The following is a 13,750-nucleotide window of genomic DNA, read 5'->3' as shown; positions in this document are numbered from 1 at the left end:
AAATGGGTATAGATGCCACAGTTATCCTGGGACATTTGGCAATATCATTAAACAAGGAGATAGGGTTTCAAAAAACTTATAGAAATAGAAGTTAAACTAGGAGTTGGGACTCAACATAAATGTAAGACATATCATTATACCCTCCCTGGGAGTTTAAAATGCACAGGAAAAAGGGAAACAGTGAGAAAATGTATCTGCCTCTCTTTGATTCTGATGGAAAAATATGGAAAACTTCCTGTAAAAATTTATTTTAAAAGGCTGATGGTGTAAAGGACATGTAGAAAGTCTTGTATGTGAACCTCAGACCCAGAAAGAAGCAAAGAAAGCAAGAGAGAAGGAAGCAAAGAAAGAAAGAAAGAGGAGATAAAGGAGTGGAAGGATGTCAAAGAGAGGAGGAAAAATAGAAAATGGGGGGAGGGAGGGGACTAAAGAAATGTAGGAGAAAAGTGGAGGAGAGAGTGGGGAGGAGAAGGAAGAAAGGGGGAGAAAAGAGGAGAGGAGAGGAGAGGAAAGAGAGGGGATGAGGTGGGCAGGGGGAAATCAAGTAATATATACATATAGAAGAGTGAAGTTTAAAGCCAACGAAGATATAAAGACTTTCCAGTTACCTAATGAGCAAAAGAAGCTGAAAATTTTCTTAGCCACAGTACAAACAAAAAGACAATGAGAGAAGTATCTTTAAAGTGCTGAGAAAACAACTGTCAACTGAGAAATTTATATTCAACCATTTACCATCAAGGATTGAGGACACACCCAGAGGCTAGTTTTGGATAAAAGGAAGAGTGAAAGTACTACTGACATATTTTTAGTAGAGAAACTTCTAGAACAAGGTAGGAAAAAATGGAGCTTGAGATAGAAGCAAAATGATCAAAGGATCAGTAAACAGTTAAATGAATCATAAAGTAATATAACAAGGACAATGACAGTAATAGTTCATTTAGGGGTTAAGGTTGAAGCCACATGAAAATATAAAACAACACGCAAATTAGGAGAGGAAGTTAGCAAAGTCTGAAAGATCCTATATTAATTAGGGTATGGAATGGCAGGGTAATTGATTTTAGATCTTGTCAGTCATATATATTAAAATACTAAATGTTCCTATTCTAGTTTCCCCTTTATCTCTCCATAATACTATATTCTATTTCCTTTTTCTTGGGGAGGGGTATGAGAAAGCAGGGTAAAAGAGGGAATATGAGGAGAGACAACTAACACTCAAGGCCTTTTGAAAAACTACATGTACACCTACTACCATAGAAGCTTCTTAAAATATATACACATATGAAAGCAATTTAAGTGAAGTCACCATATAATAAAGGAGACAATTTCCCAATTAGACATCTTATGCTACCAAATAAAACTTCCAGTCCCAGAAATGGGGCTCACAACTGGACAATGTGTGAGAGTGAGAGACTTTGGAACACGCAGTCCTAAACAGGATTCCTTCATCAAACCCTTCCCCTCAAGGCTCAGGGATCTTATGCTGAAGAGGAGGTAGAAAGATTGTAAGAGCCAGGGGTGATGTATGACTCCCAGGAAACAGTGTCTCCCAGATACAACAGGGCTGATAACAAATAAGAGACACTGACAGCATGTACAAGACCTACATAGATTCAAACCAGACAGGGTCCCAGCACTGAGAGAGGGAAGTGGACATGGGCTCCCGCCCCTAACCAAGAAGCTATTTGCAATTAATACCCACCGGAGAAGGGAAAATCAATTTTCTCCAATGGATTGTCAGTGGATATCAAGCACATTTCAGAGCAGACCCTAAGACTCTATACTCGAGTAGCTGGCCAATACAAGATGAACTCCATGTTTTTATTTTTGTTTGTTTTGTGTGTATGAGCTTTTTGTTTTGTTTTGGGATTTCTGTCTTACTGGTTTTAGTTTTCATTTTTATGTTTTTGTGAATTTTCAAAGGTACAGAGAGGGGGAGGAAGGGAGGGAGAGAGAGGGACAGAGAGAGGGAGAGAGAGGGACAGAGAGGGAGAGGGAGAGAGAGAGAGGGCAGAGGGAGAAGGGAGGGAGAAAATGGATAAACAACATAAAGTTAGGCAAGTAGGGAGGTAGAGAGGATCATGAAGAGGTTGGGGGAAGGGAAAACATAATAAAATATATTGTATAAAAACATTTAATTAAAAAGGAGAATGGAGAGGAGGCATGAGGGTGGGACTGGGAGGAGAGGAGGGAGGGGCTGGGATCAGGCTGTAAAGTGATTAATTTAAAAAAAGGATGACTGTATAACACAATACACAACACACTATTGTGAGTGATTGTAAAGTACAATATTTTGACCTCATACCCTTAGTGGGATATCTTCAAAAACAGAAAGAACCATGATGAGTTTTTTAAGTTAAGCGTAACCTCCACAAGAATCTGGAAACAGATTATAACACATAGTGATGAAAAACTCACTCCTGAGGAAAGCAAGAGAAAAATAAAGTAAGCATAGAAAGTTCAAGACAATAGAAATAAATGTTACAAAGTCAGTAATACCAATAAAAATATATGTACCAAGCTTAGCATTCAAAAGTCATATCCTGGTTTGGATTAAAAACAACAAAATCCAACTATAAACTGCTTATAAGAAACAAATAAAACAAAAGTACTAAGAAAAGTTGAAAGTGAGTAAATAAAGGTGAACTCAACAAATGGTTAGAAGCCAACATGTAGAGCTAGATTTGTGTTAGAATACATTTTAGGTAAATAGCATTAGTAAGAAAAAAAAAGTTTAGTCACTCTTACTAAAAAAAAAAGTAATTCAATGAGAAGACAACACTGCTTTTAATTTGTATGCTTCTAATAACATAGTCTAAAAATGTATAAAGGAAATGAGAACAAATTAATATTGACTTTATAAAGTCCATTCTGATGATGAAGATGAAAATATTAAGGTGATTTGTGACTGAACATAACATCTACTGTTTTATATCCCAGCTGTCCATATTTTCATGGGGTTTTGGATCAGAAATGGAGTATGACTAATAAATACATTAAAATGCAGAACTGGCTAAGTAGAGGCTGGATTGAAAGCAATAAGCATTCATCTCATATAGAGACAGGAAAATTATAGTCTGGTAGCCAAGAAGTTGATTAAACTAATAGCTTTTGTTCTTTGGAATGATGCCACCTGCGGAGAGAGCCTGGAGCATTAGGCAAGTTGGCAACAGAATATTACAGAATTAGAGTATATTGAGCTATTTCAAGTTGTCCAGTAAGGAAATGACAAATACAAGGCAGTGGATAAAGTAAGTACGTAGTGCCTATAAGCAGGCAAATATGTAGCTTTTACAAAAGAAGAGTAGCAGGTCCTAGCACCTGCTCTGCTCCCCAGGATTCCCATGGTGAAAAGAAAGAACCAAGTCCCATGGCTTGCTCTCTAACCTTCACAAGCACACAGGCCATGGCATGCATGCACTCACACACTGAGTGAGTGAGTGAGTGAGTGAGTGAATATTTTTTAAAAGAAGAGGAACTGCTTGCCTACAGCTAAGGACCAGATGATCATGTACCTTGATGGATGGCAGCTATTGAAAACATGCTTCGTCTTGTTTCTGAAGCTCTTTAAGAAATTCTGGCTGTTGGAAGTTAGGCCACCCCTTCAAACTTTACCTCTCCCTTGGGATAGCGGTAGCGATATTTATCCTGGTCCCGTAGTGCAAATTCTTCAGGGTAGTGTTCCTGAATTTCTTCATAGGTCATCTCCTCACAGACACCCTACAAAAAAGTATTTGTGAGCAATATATTCAACAGTGGAATCCGTTTAGGTACCAATGATTATGGAATCGTATACCTGGATTCCTGTTACTGTAACTCTTGGGTTATACCTGTTGCCTGGGTGTGTATGGGTGTGTGGGATACATGGCTTGTGTGTGTGAGGACAAACGAATGGATGTGTTCAGACCGAGTAAATGGTATGTTCCTATGATTCCTTCAATAGTTCTGTATGTGTACACTTTATATATAGGTACATGTTACTATAAATACGTAGAAATAAGGACTTGGTACTGTGTTTGTAGGCATGTGCAGTGCTTATGTGTAATTAAGATATGTTTAAAGCCTTGTGTTTGTGGGTATAGTGTATATCTCATTATGCGTATGTAGTACACTTGTATTCTGTGTGTATGTACAGGGTGTCTAAGCATCTGAGAACATGCCCATGTGGGTGAGTCTGTGGTATGTGTCCTCGTGTGTGTGTCGGTGGCATATATCCATGAAAGTGTACATTCTGAATTATGTTTCTGCTATATATCTGTATTTGTATGCCTGTCTGAGGTCTGTGAATCTGGAATAATATGTATGAAGCTATGTATTAGTGCTGTATATATGTCACTAGTTTGCTCACTTGTGTTCATATGAAATGCATATATATATATATATATGATGTGTATACACTTGTTTCTAGATGCATGTGCATATACGGTGCAGGCAGGATTAGCAGAAGAGTTCTGTAACTGTGAAGTGAATTAGTGCGCGCGCGCGCGCGCACACACACACACACACACACACACACACACACACACACACTTGTGGCAGGTGTCTGGAACGCTATGTGCAGTAATGCTCTCCCATTGTGTAGCCTTTCTGGCCTGCCCATATTTTAGTATTGCTGGGAAAAATGTATCCACAGGTACTTCATAAGGCAAAAACTAGTAAATTTTTAATGGTTTCAGAGTGGGTCTGAGAAGATAAATTCTGAGAGCTTCCAAGTCTACTGAAAAATCCCCACAGGCAAGGCTGCTGTTTCTGACATTTCCTTCAAAGTGTGTGAGTTTCAATTAAATCCTGCTTGTTTGGTGCTCATGGTCACCAGACTCTGGCTGTTGTCTTTTTGGTCTATCTGCCAGGCTTCCTTCATGGATAAGGAATAGAACACTTGGAATTTACAAACAGCTCTACAGTGTCAGGCTTTCTGAACAGACATTGCTCATAGGAGAGAAAGAACACAAAGATCCTTTTAGACTGCTCTCAATCTTCTATTCTGAGGCTTATTGTGAGGCTTTAGCCTGTCGAGATACCCATTGCCTTCTTGTTTTCATTCTAGGCGACCTACTTAACCTTGCTGAGTATTATCCTCCTCATCTGCAAAATGTAAAAAATAACAACTACCTTATACAAGTTGTCTAGTTTGGTTTCTCTTACTGTGATAAACCACAACCAAAAGCATCTTGGGTAGGAAACGGTTTATTTCAGTTGACCCTTCTACATGACAGTTCCTCATTAAGAAGTCAGGGGAGGAACTCAGGCAGGAACAGCAGCAAGAACCATGGAAGTAATATGATTACTAGCTTACTCTCAGGCTCACATTAAGACAGCTTTCTTACTCAGCCCAGATATACCTGCCTATGGATGGTACTATCCACAGTGAACTGGTCCTATATATAAATTAAATATCGTGAAAATGACCAACAGACATTCCTATAGGGCAATCCTTGGATTGCCTGGCCCTCAAAAGATGTCCATGACACAGAATATTCTCTTATATGTAGTTGGCTAACAAAAAACAAAAACAAACAAACAAACAAACAAAAAACCACCAAAAGATCTGATGGACTAATTAAGTTCCCTGGAGTAGAGGTAGCCCATGAGATAGAATTACCCCCTCTCTACATGCCACGACATTAACCCTTCCCATCTTACCGCATCAATCTCATTCAGGGCCTTCCACTGCTCATAGGGAACACCCAGGGCCTCAGCTGTCTGAATGGTCCTCTTCATGTGGCTAGTCCACACCTTCAGAGATCTGATGCCTTGAGACTTAATGAAGTTGGCCAAAGCATAGGCATACTAGGGGTACAAAGGAGAGGAAGGAAACAAAAAGAGGGGTGAGAAAGGTAAGACCAAGGGAGGAATAAGAACATGTTCAAATCTCTTGTGGATGGCAAAGTACTAATGGACAAGCAAGGAAATGGGGATTAAATTTATATAAAGATAAACCTGGGACTATAGCTCAGAGGTAGAGCACCTGCCTAACAGATATTGAGGTGCTGGGTTCTATTTCTAGAACTACAAAAAATTACATAAAGACTCACTCTTGAGAGGGTGAGATACAGACAAGCTGATGTTCCCAAAGGCCAACGACAATCCACTTCCCTGGGATGAGAAGTGGATAGGGAGGACTTCCTGGGGGACTAAATCTTGGAGCAGGAGCTGAGTCTTGGAAGGTAATAGAGAGAGAAAGAAGAGGCAGTAGAGTGGGAACCATGTGGTTTCTCAAATGGAGTAGGGGACAATGTCAAAACAGCCATGGAGAAGAGGGAGTTAGGCTGAGGCCCTCAGGTCTATCTATGTGTTTGACAGCTACCAGCTGGCAGAGGAACCGAAGAGGACAGCAAGGTGGGCATAAGCAAAGGACAGAATGGTGAGAATTATGAGCGGAGACATCAGGTAGGAGAAGGCACTGTGATGGAGTTTGGGAAGCAGCCGGATTAGGGCAGCCTTGGAGGACCGGTCTTGTAGAAGCAGTAGGTGTATGGGAACCATTCATTGTCTGTGACAGGACTAATGGCGGAAGAGAAGGACTGATCATAATTAGCTACTTTCCCATCAAGGGCTACTTCTCCTCACAACCCAGTCATTGGCCAACACAGCTGGGCTGGCCTAGTGCACCCACCAGGGTCTTTGGAGCCCTTCTTACCTGCTTGCCCCGAGATGAGAGGCCAGAGTCACCTCCAATGCGGCCTCTGAGGTTGAGTTCACTCTCGCCATGACGGCATAGGTAGATGGAACGAGGAGTGACATGGATGTTCATGAGGTAGTAGGCTGTGCGGCTCTGAACATGGTCCTGCACTCGATTTACCATGTAGCGTGTACCCACGTCGAAGATCTTGATGTAGGACAGGTGGCTGGGACAGACCCAAGCAGGAGCAAGCATAGCTTAGGTACTGAGATTAGGGAGGGGTGATTCCAAGAAAAGTCCCAACCACACACCCTGCTTCCAATTCTCCTCTGCAGTTCAGCTGCTACCTAACAGGATGTTACACCTAGTCTTGCTCTGGGTATATTTCCTAGAGATTTTGCTCCTGACAACCCCAAGGAGCTCATCACTTGAGTCAACAGTCATTTGACCTTTCCTAATTTCAATGCAATGGGCCAAGGTTCTTCTCTATAGTCTACACCTGCAATTCACAAGTACTTTTATCTGAATAAAGCACTGTGCTTTGGGTAGAGGTTAGCTACCCTTTGGGAACTCTTAGAGCAGTCAGAAACATACACTTGGAAATATGTGAATAATAGCCAACATTCTTGTCACAAACAACACAGTATGCAACTGTTGGTGTGAAGGGATACAGAAATGGTCCAGAACATCACTGGCAAACTTGAGGTCCTGGCCCCAAGTTCCGGGTGGTCTCCTTAGTTATGTGCTCAGCTCTAGGAACTAAACACTGAGTGACAATCAAATACAACAATCTGTCTCTGAAGGAGCGGGGAAGCAGGAGTGAGGATACGAATGGGTCAGAAGACTTAGAGTCATGCAGTAAGACTTCTACATCTTCGGTAACAGCCATAAACCCTCTAGTTATGTAGGAGCTGACAGAGCTCCGAGGGAAGAGACGTGGGAATTGGAGTCATAGGGTGGCACAAGCAACCCAGGGCCCATCAGGCTGCTGATGGTTTACACTTCAGAGAGCTTCTTCCTTGCCCTTCCCTAGAGAAGTCCTCTGTATCTACAGCCTCATCCTTCAGAGCTCTGGGATCCATGTGCAGTGGCTCCCACAGAACACTTGCATTTGTTGAATTTTTTTTTTTTATATCTTGCAGAGACTGGGGGATTTTAAGATGTATGAATCCTCACAGCCATCATTCAGAGAAGAGACCATCATGTAAAACTCTTAAGCACACAGAGAAGTGATTTGCTATAGAATGTGTCCCACTTCAGTCATCTGTCTTGGACCCCCTGCCCCAGAACCCAAGAGCAGAATATCTCTGATACAATCTTGTTGCCTGGTTACGTGGCTCTAAGGGGACTTTTGTCTGACATCCTAAGTGGTTTTACTTGCTATCTGCAGTTGGTCTCACCTCACAGCACCACACTTTACCCATGATGTTTTAATTCTTGTATTGCTGTTGCATTTGGAATACTCTTTGTATTATTCTTTTTGTACTTAGAGCTAATTAGGCCAGCTGTCACAAAGCACTTTTCATTTTGCTTGAAAGGATGTTGCTTGCCGATTTCCAAAGCTGAGCTCCTATGTATATATCTTTCAAAAGTCAGGGCATTTACTATCTCTAAGAAATCTTGGAGATTAGACCTATGTAATGCCATTTATAGTTGCTCAATAGCAATTATTATAAAAGTTCCCCAGCACTTGGGAGGCAGAGGCAGGTGGATTGCTGTGAGTTCGAGGCCAGCCTGGTCTACAAAGTGAGTCCAGGACAGCCAAGGCTACACAGAGAAACCCTGTCTCGAAAAACCAAAATAAATAAATAAATAAATAAATAAATAACTTGTGTAATTTAGTTTGTTTGGGCGGGGGGAGACAGGGTTTCTCTATATTAGCCTTGGCTGTCCTGGACTTGCTTTGTAGATCAGGCTGGCCTCGAACTCACAACAGAGATCCACCTGCCTCTACCTCCCAGAGTTCTGGGGTTAAAGGTGTATGCCACCATGCCCAGCCCAACCTATGTGATTTAAAATAAAAAATATAAACTGTACTAATGAGGCCCTATAAAATTCTGGGTCCCACCCTGTTTTTTCTTGTTGTTACTTTTAAATACTAATTGTCAAATGGCTGTAGGATAGTTTGCTTCTTATTTTTGGAAGATCGGTATCCTGAGCACATGTTTCTTGCCTACTGAATAATCCAGTTCTTCCAGATAGTCTCCCTCCAAGGTGGGCCAAGCTCCCTGCTTTGAGTTCCTCTAACCATCTGGCCTACTGCTTCCACAACTAGGGTCAACTGTGTACATACCACCTTCTCCAAATTACTGGGTATTCTAACAAAACAGGGACAGTATTGCCTCTTTGGCTTCCTTGATGCATGAACTATAAATGTCTATTAATGAAAAAACACTTAAATAAGGCTGGCCTTCTACATCTGCCTTCTTCAGGCCCAATGGGCTCATCAAAATAATAACAGAAACAAAACCCAACAGTGCTCCTCTAGGTCTCTAGACTCAGGTCTGGGGGCTTCCTTAATGCCATTATTTCTCTGCATCACCCTTACTTCAAGATCCTTTCAGTATATGCTGTTAGCCCACAGAATGCCTCTATAGAGTCTGAAAAAGTCACACTTTCCTCAAAGCATGAACAACCCCATTCTAACACATGTCTTCCTGAGAGAAACAAGTGTATCTGTGATCAGGGAGCAGGTACAGTGAGTAATCTCTACATTAAGCATGAAGGCCATGCCTCTTGCACTGAATGTGTGAGTCCCATCTGATATTTCTTATGATACAAAGATGTGAGGGGTAAAACTAAGTTGGAATTTGGGAAATGCAGGCCTCATTTCATATAGACTGTATTGCAGACTGTGAGGCTACAGGCAAGTCTTGACCTAATCCTTGGGTATCACTTTCCGAAACTATGAAGTGATATACCCATCACCTTACATGTCCATTGGATAAGACTGGAAGGACGCTTTGAAACTTCTTAGGGTAATAATGACCACTTATGGGCTTTTTGTGCTTTAAACTTGGGTTTCAGAGAGTATGGGCAGCCAGAGTCTGTTTTCATTAGAACTCATTTTGAAGATAGGGAGTTTCTTTGGACACTTTCCATCTAAACTAACATCTGTCTTACACTGCCAGCCCATATTTGTCTATCTGTAGCTGGTATTATAAAAGAAATTTTTTTGTTTCCTTCTGTAATGAGCTGCTTTATTTAAATTGACAGCATTATCATGTCTCACCATCTCTGCACTTGTTTTATTGCTTATACATGGGTCTTTCCTTATGCTGAGACTCTGTAGAATCTAACTTATTTGTCCCTATTTACACCTTCTGTGAGCAAAGCTTTCAAAGACTTGTTGATTAGAGAGATGATACATGAGGGTTATGAGAGACAGAATGAGTGGAGGAGACAGACTGTATTGTTAGACTTCTAGCCCCACTTCTGACTTATGGTGGAAGCCTTGAAGTAGCTTAGCTCCCCAAGACTCAGTTTCCTCCTTTTGGAAATTTATGGTCATCAGATCTACTGCAGCCTCCTTAATGGAGGTACCATGGGAATGTGATGAAAGAAGGAAGGTGAATGTGTTTGGGGAATGAAGTGCAATCCATGTGAAAAGAGTATGTTTATAAAAACAACAGCAACAGCCACAGAATGAAAGCATTTGTCCTCAGAGAGCAAAGTCCCGATTTGTACCTACAGCATAGGAAGGCATAACATAGGCAATTCAGGAATACTTCCCACATCAAGGTATCACTGCCTCGTTGAAAACTGGACAGCAGAGAGTCATAAAGACATATCAACTCCCACTTCTGATATTATAATAGAAAAGTTAAGGCTCCCAAAAGGAGGGCATTTCCTAGGTCCCATAAGCCATCAAAACTGGACTAAGGCTCCAGCTCCTGACTATGGGGTTTTGGGTTCTTACCTGTCCAATTCCTCATCCAAAGGTTGGTAGTTGATCTCATAGCACTCAATTCTCTTTAGAAAGTCTTCCAAAACCTTTTCTTGGTCACAGTCTGTGTAATCAGGACTGCCGAGTTTCACTTGCTGTGAGAAGAAGATAAATGCGGGGAGACAGAGACCCTGATATTGTACTTGGAAAAGGCCTTTATAAGACAACTACCATCCACCCCATTACAAGGGCAAGGAAACAGTTTGACAAAGGGTTACTTAAGTTGACAAAAATTAGGCAAGAGAAGTTGGGCTGTATGGTACAATGTATTTCTTCCCAGAGCACACAATGCTTAACAACATTTGTAAGAAGACAGAAAATTGTGATGCAGAAGAATCAGGTATCCTGACTTGATACCTACCATAAAGGCTTTCATGTATTTAGTCATTGCTGAGAAAACAGGCATGCTGTCATTGGATTTCACAAAGGCTGGCATCTGCTAATCCCCCAAAATCAACCATCTCCCCCCTACCTTTCCCACTCCTCCACTTGAGCCTGCAGGAAGTCTCACTTGCTAGCAGGAACTAAGCCTTGCTAATCTCTTGTAAATAGCCATTCTCTTTGCCCATGTTCACTTAAGCTTTGTGATTGATTGCTGGCAGCCAGAAAGATAGTCCTTTTTAGATTTAATTTCTTCTTCTTCTTCTTCTTCTTCTTCTTATTTTCATGTCCATGTGTATGATGTAGTGTTGCGGGACATATGCTTGCCGTGGTGCATGTATGGAAAACAGAGGATAACATTGTGGAGTCGGTTTTCTCCTTTTACATTTATGTGAGTTCTGAGGATAGAACTCAGGTCAGGAAGCTTGTATGCCAAGCATTTTTACTCATGGCCCCAGAAGAATGTTTATAACATGGACATTTGACAATGAGAGTCTCCTATTTAAACTCCTTCACTATTTCCATGTGTCTTTTAGGAAAAAGCATTAAGTATTTTAGCAAATTGATCATGACAACTAAAATTGCCTTTCACTACCATCTCTTCCTTTTCTTTCTTTCTTTTTTTTTTTTTGAGACAGTGTTTCTCCACTGCACTGGCTGTTCTGGACTTGCTTTGTAGACCAGACTGGCCTAGCCTCTGCTTCCCAGAGTTCCGGGATTACAGGCATATGCCACCACATCTGGCTCACTACTATCTCTTAGTGCTCTTCTATTTGGACACACATTTGCCTTATCAAAGCTAAACTACTTATAGTTCCCTGGAGATATCATATTTAGTATATGTTACTCCCCATATGAATTGTTTACCTGTAAAAACTCCTATACATCCAGCAGGGCACGGCTGTTACATCTACTAGGGGCATACCACCATGGCATACCACCACATGCAAGATTGGCCCTCACCACTGTCTTCCTACAACCTTCTTTTTCCCTTTACCTCAGCTCTAATCTCAAGAGTTCTGTCAGTTTCCCTAACTAGACTGTGAGTTCAATGGAAGGGCTTTCACTAACTGTTTCTATATCTTTAATACCCATTACAGTTATCCAGATATACATTTTTACCTGAACACCTGCATCAGTAAGTGGAGGGATAATTGGGTAGATAAAGATGAAAAAGATTTGAACATGCTATATATTCCAACAGATAGAAATAAAACCCACGGGGCGAAGTTACAGGGAGACAAATTTCACTTTGATTGGGCTACATTTTTAAAAATAATGAGTTGTTAGTATAGGTGTGAATGGAAAATATAGACAAATACTTAGCTGAGATTTTAAGTATGTGGTGAAAGGTTGAAAGAGATGGTCTTAAGGCCTCTTATGCTCCTAAGCTTCAGTAATTTGAAAGGGTAGGGAACAAAAGTTTGTGAGTGATCTAATTCTAGACCATGCAGTTAAGAGGCTAAAAGTAGCAATGATTCTGAAGCAAATATTGGGTACATGGGCTTTTGAGAAAGACATTCAAGCCTGGGGTGCATTCCTACTTTTGTTTTTCAAACCATACCAGTTTTTGCCAACTCACTGTGAATTGCAGTTTCCCCTCTAAAACAGGGAAAGAATGCCCAACATGCAGGTTTGTTGTTAAAAAAAAAAAAAAGTTTAGTGCTTGATCCATTCTCAGGGCTCTCTATATGCTGGCTGAAGCTAACTTTATAGGAACACTGTGGGCAAGGGTGGTCAGAGGAGTGCTTCTTCTACAAGTGGGAGGAGCATCTCAGGGGGAAATGCTTTCTTTAAGTTTATAGTAGTCTTTTAGGTATGACCTCAGCATGAGACAAAAGACAAAGGATGACGGGTTGGAGAGATGACTTAATGGGTAAAGAGCTTGCCACACAAGTATGAGGGCCTAAGTTCAGATTCCCCAAACCTATATAAAGTACTGCTTCTCAGAAACGAGAGGTGAAGATAGGAGAATGCCTTAGAAGCTTGAGGGCCAGCTAGCTTGGAATATGCAACAGAGAATAAGAAGAGACCCTATCTCAAACAAAGTGGAAGGTGAAGACTGACACCTAAAGTCACCTCCACATATACACTACGGCATGTGCATTCCACATTCACACAAGAACACACATATGTATAATATATGTGTACATATATATGTATATGTATACATATATACATGCAGATTTAAAATGTAAATTAAATTAAAATTTCTTTTTAAAAGAATAAGGAAGAAAGGTAATTGGTGTTCCTTACCTTGATGTTTTCTGCAATGATGTCAGGGTCATTACAAATAGACTCAATAAAGAAGACCTATAAGAGAAAAAGAGAGCTTTCCAGCAGGGGATTATGTTTTCTGGGAGCCAAACAGTGTTGATAGCCCTGAACCATCCCTAGGGACATTTCCAAAACATTTCACACAACAGTGCTCTCAGGATTCTGACTCCTATGAGGAGCCTGGCTCTAATTGGACTGCCCCAGATTTTTGTTGGCTTTGGTTCTCACATATGTTTCTCATGACTCCTTTGTCATTGCCACCTTACTATCTTTAGCATCAGCCTGTCTATAACCATCTTCTACTGCCCAATGTGGCACCTCCCCTGTTCTGTTCTGCTGTTTCTGAATCTACCATGGAGGGCTAGGTGTTGAACCCATGGTGTCCAAATTGCACTTCTTTGAATTTTGCTCCAGATAAACATGGCCATGTCACTCTACCTTGTAACCATGTTCTTTAGCAAACTGCAGAATCAATGATCGGCGTTCTCTGGTAGTGTTGGTGGCATCAAAAACCTAGAGACATGTAA

At 41.0% G+C, this 13,750-nt stretch overlaps 1 protein-coding gene across 4 annotated transcripts in view; it reads right to left on the bottom strand.

The window, feature by feature from the left end:
• Pfkfb1 (6-phosphofructo-2-kinase/fructose-2,6-biphosphatase 1) overlaps window positions 1–13,750 on the bottom strand; it is a 45,333-nt gene that overhangs the window by 4,834 nt on the left and 26,749 nt on the right. For 3 of the 4 annotated variants that reach the window (XM_051141215.1, XM_051141216.1, XM_051141213.1), the window contains 6 exons: window positions 13,662–13,736; window positions 13,203–13,259; window positions 10,539–10,660; window positions 6,638–6,845; window positions 5,641–5,787; window positions 3,613–3,717 (listed from right to left, as the gene is read on the bottom strand). In XM_051141215.1, coding sequence (XP_050997172.1) covers window positions 3,613–3,717; window positions 5,641–5,787; window positions 6,638–6,845; window positions 10,539–10,660; window positions 13,203–13,259; window positions 13,662–13,736 — 714 coding nt within the window. Of the gene's footprint in view, window positions 1–2,302; window positions 2,418–3,612; window positions 3,718–5,640; window positions 5,788–6,637; window positions 6,846–10,538; window positions 10,661–13,202; window positions 13,260–13,661; window positions 13,737–13,750 lie in introns of those variants that run through there. The other variant, XM_051141217.1, reaches the window with a different exon arrangement.

The sequence above is a fragment of the Acomys russatus genome, chromosome X (assembly GCF_903995435.1).
Source record: "Acomys russatus chromosome X, mAcoRus1.1, whole genome shotgun sequence".
In the NCBI taxonomy this organism is placed as follows: domain Eukaryota; kingdom Metazoa; phylum Chordata; class Mammalia; order Rodentia; family Muridae; genus Acomys; species Acomys russatus.
Note: the sequence above shows the minus strand (reverse complement) of the source record. Positions and strands in the feature narration are given on the sequence as shown.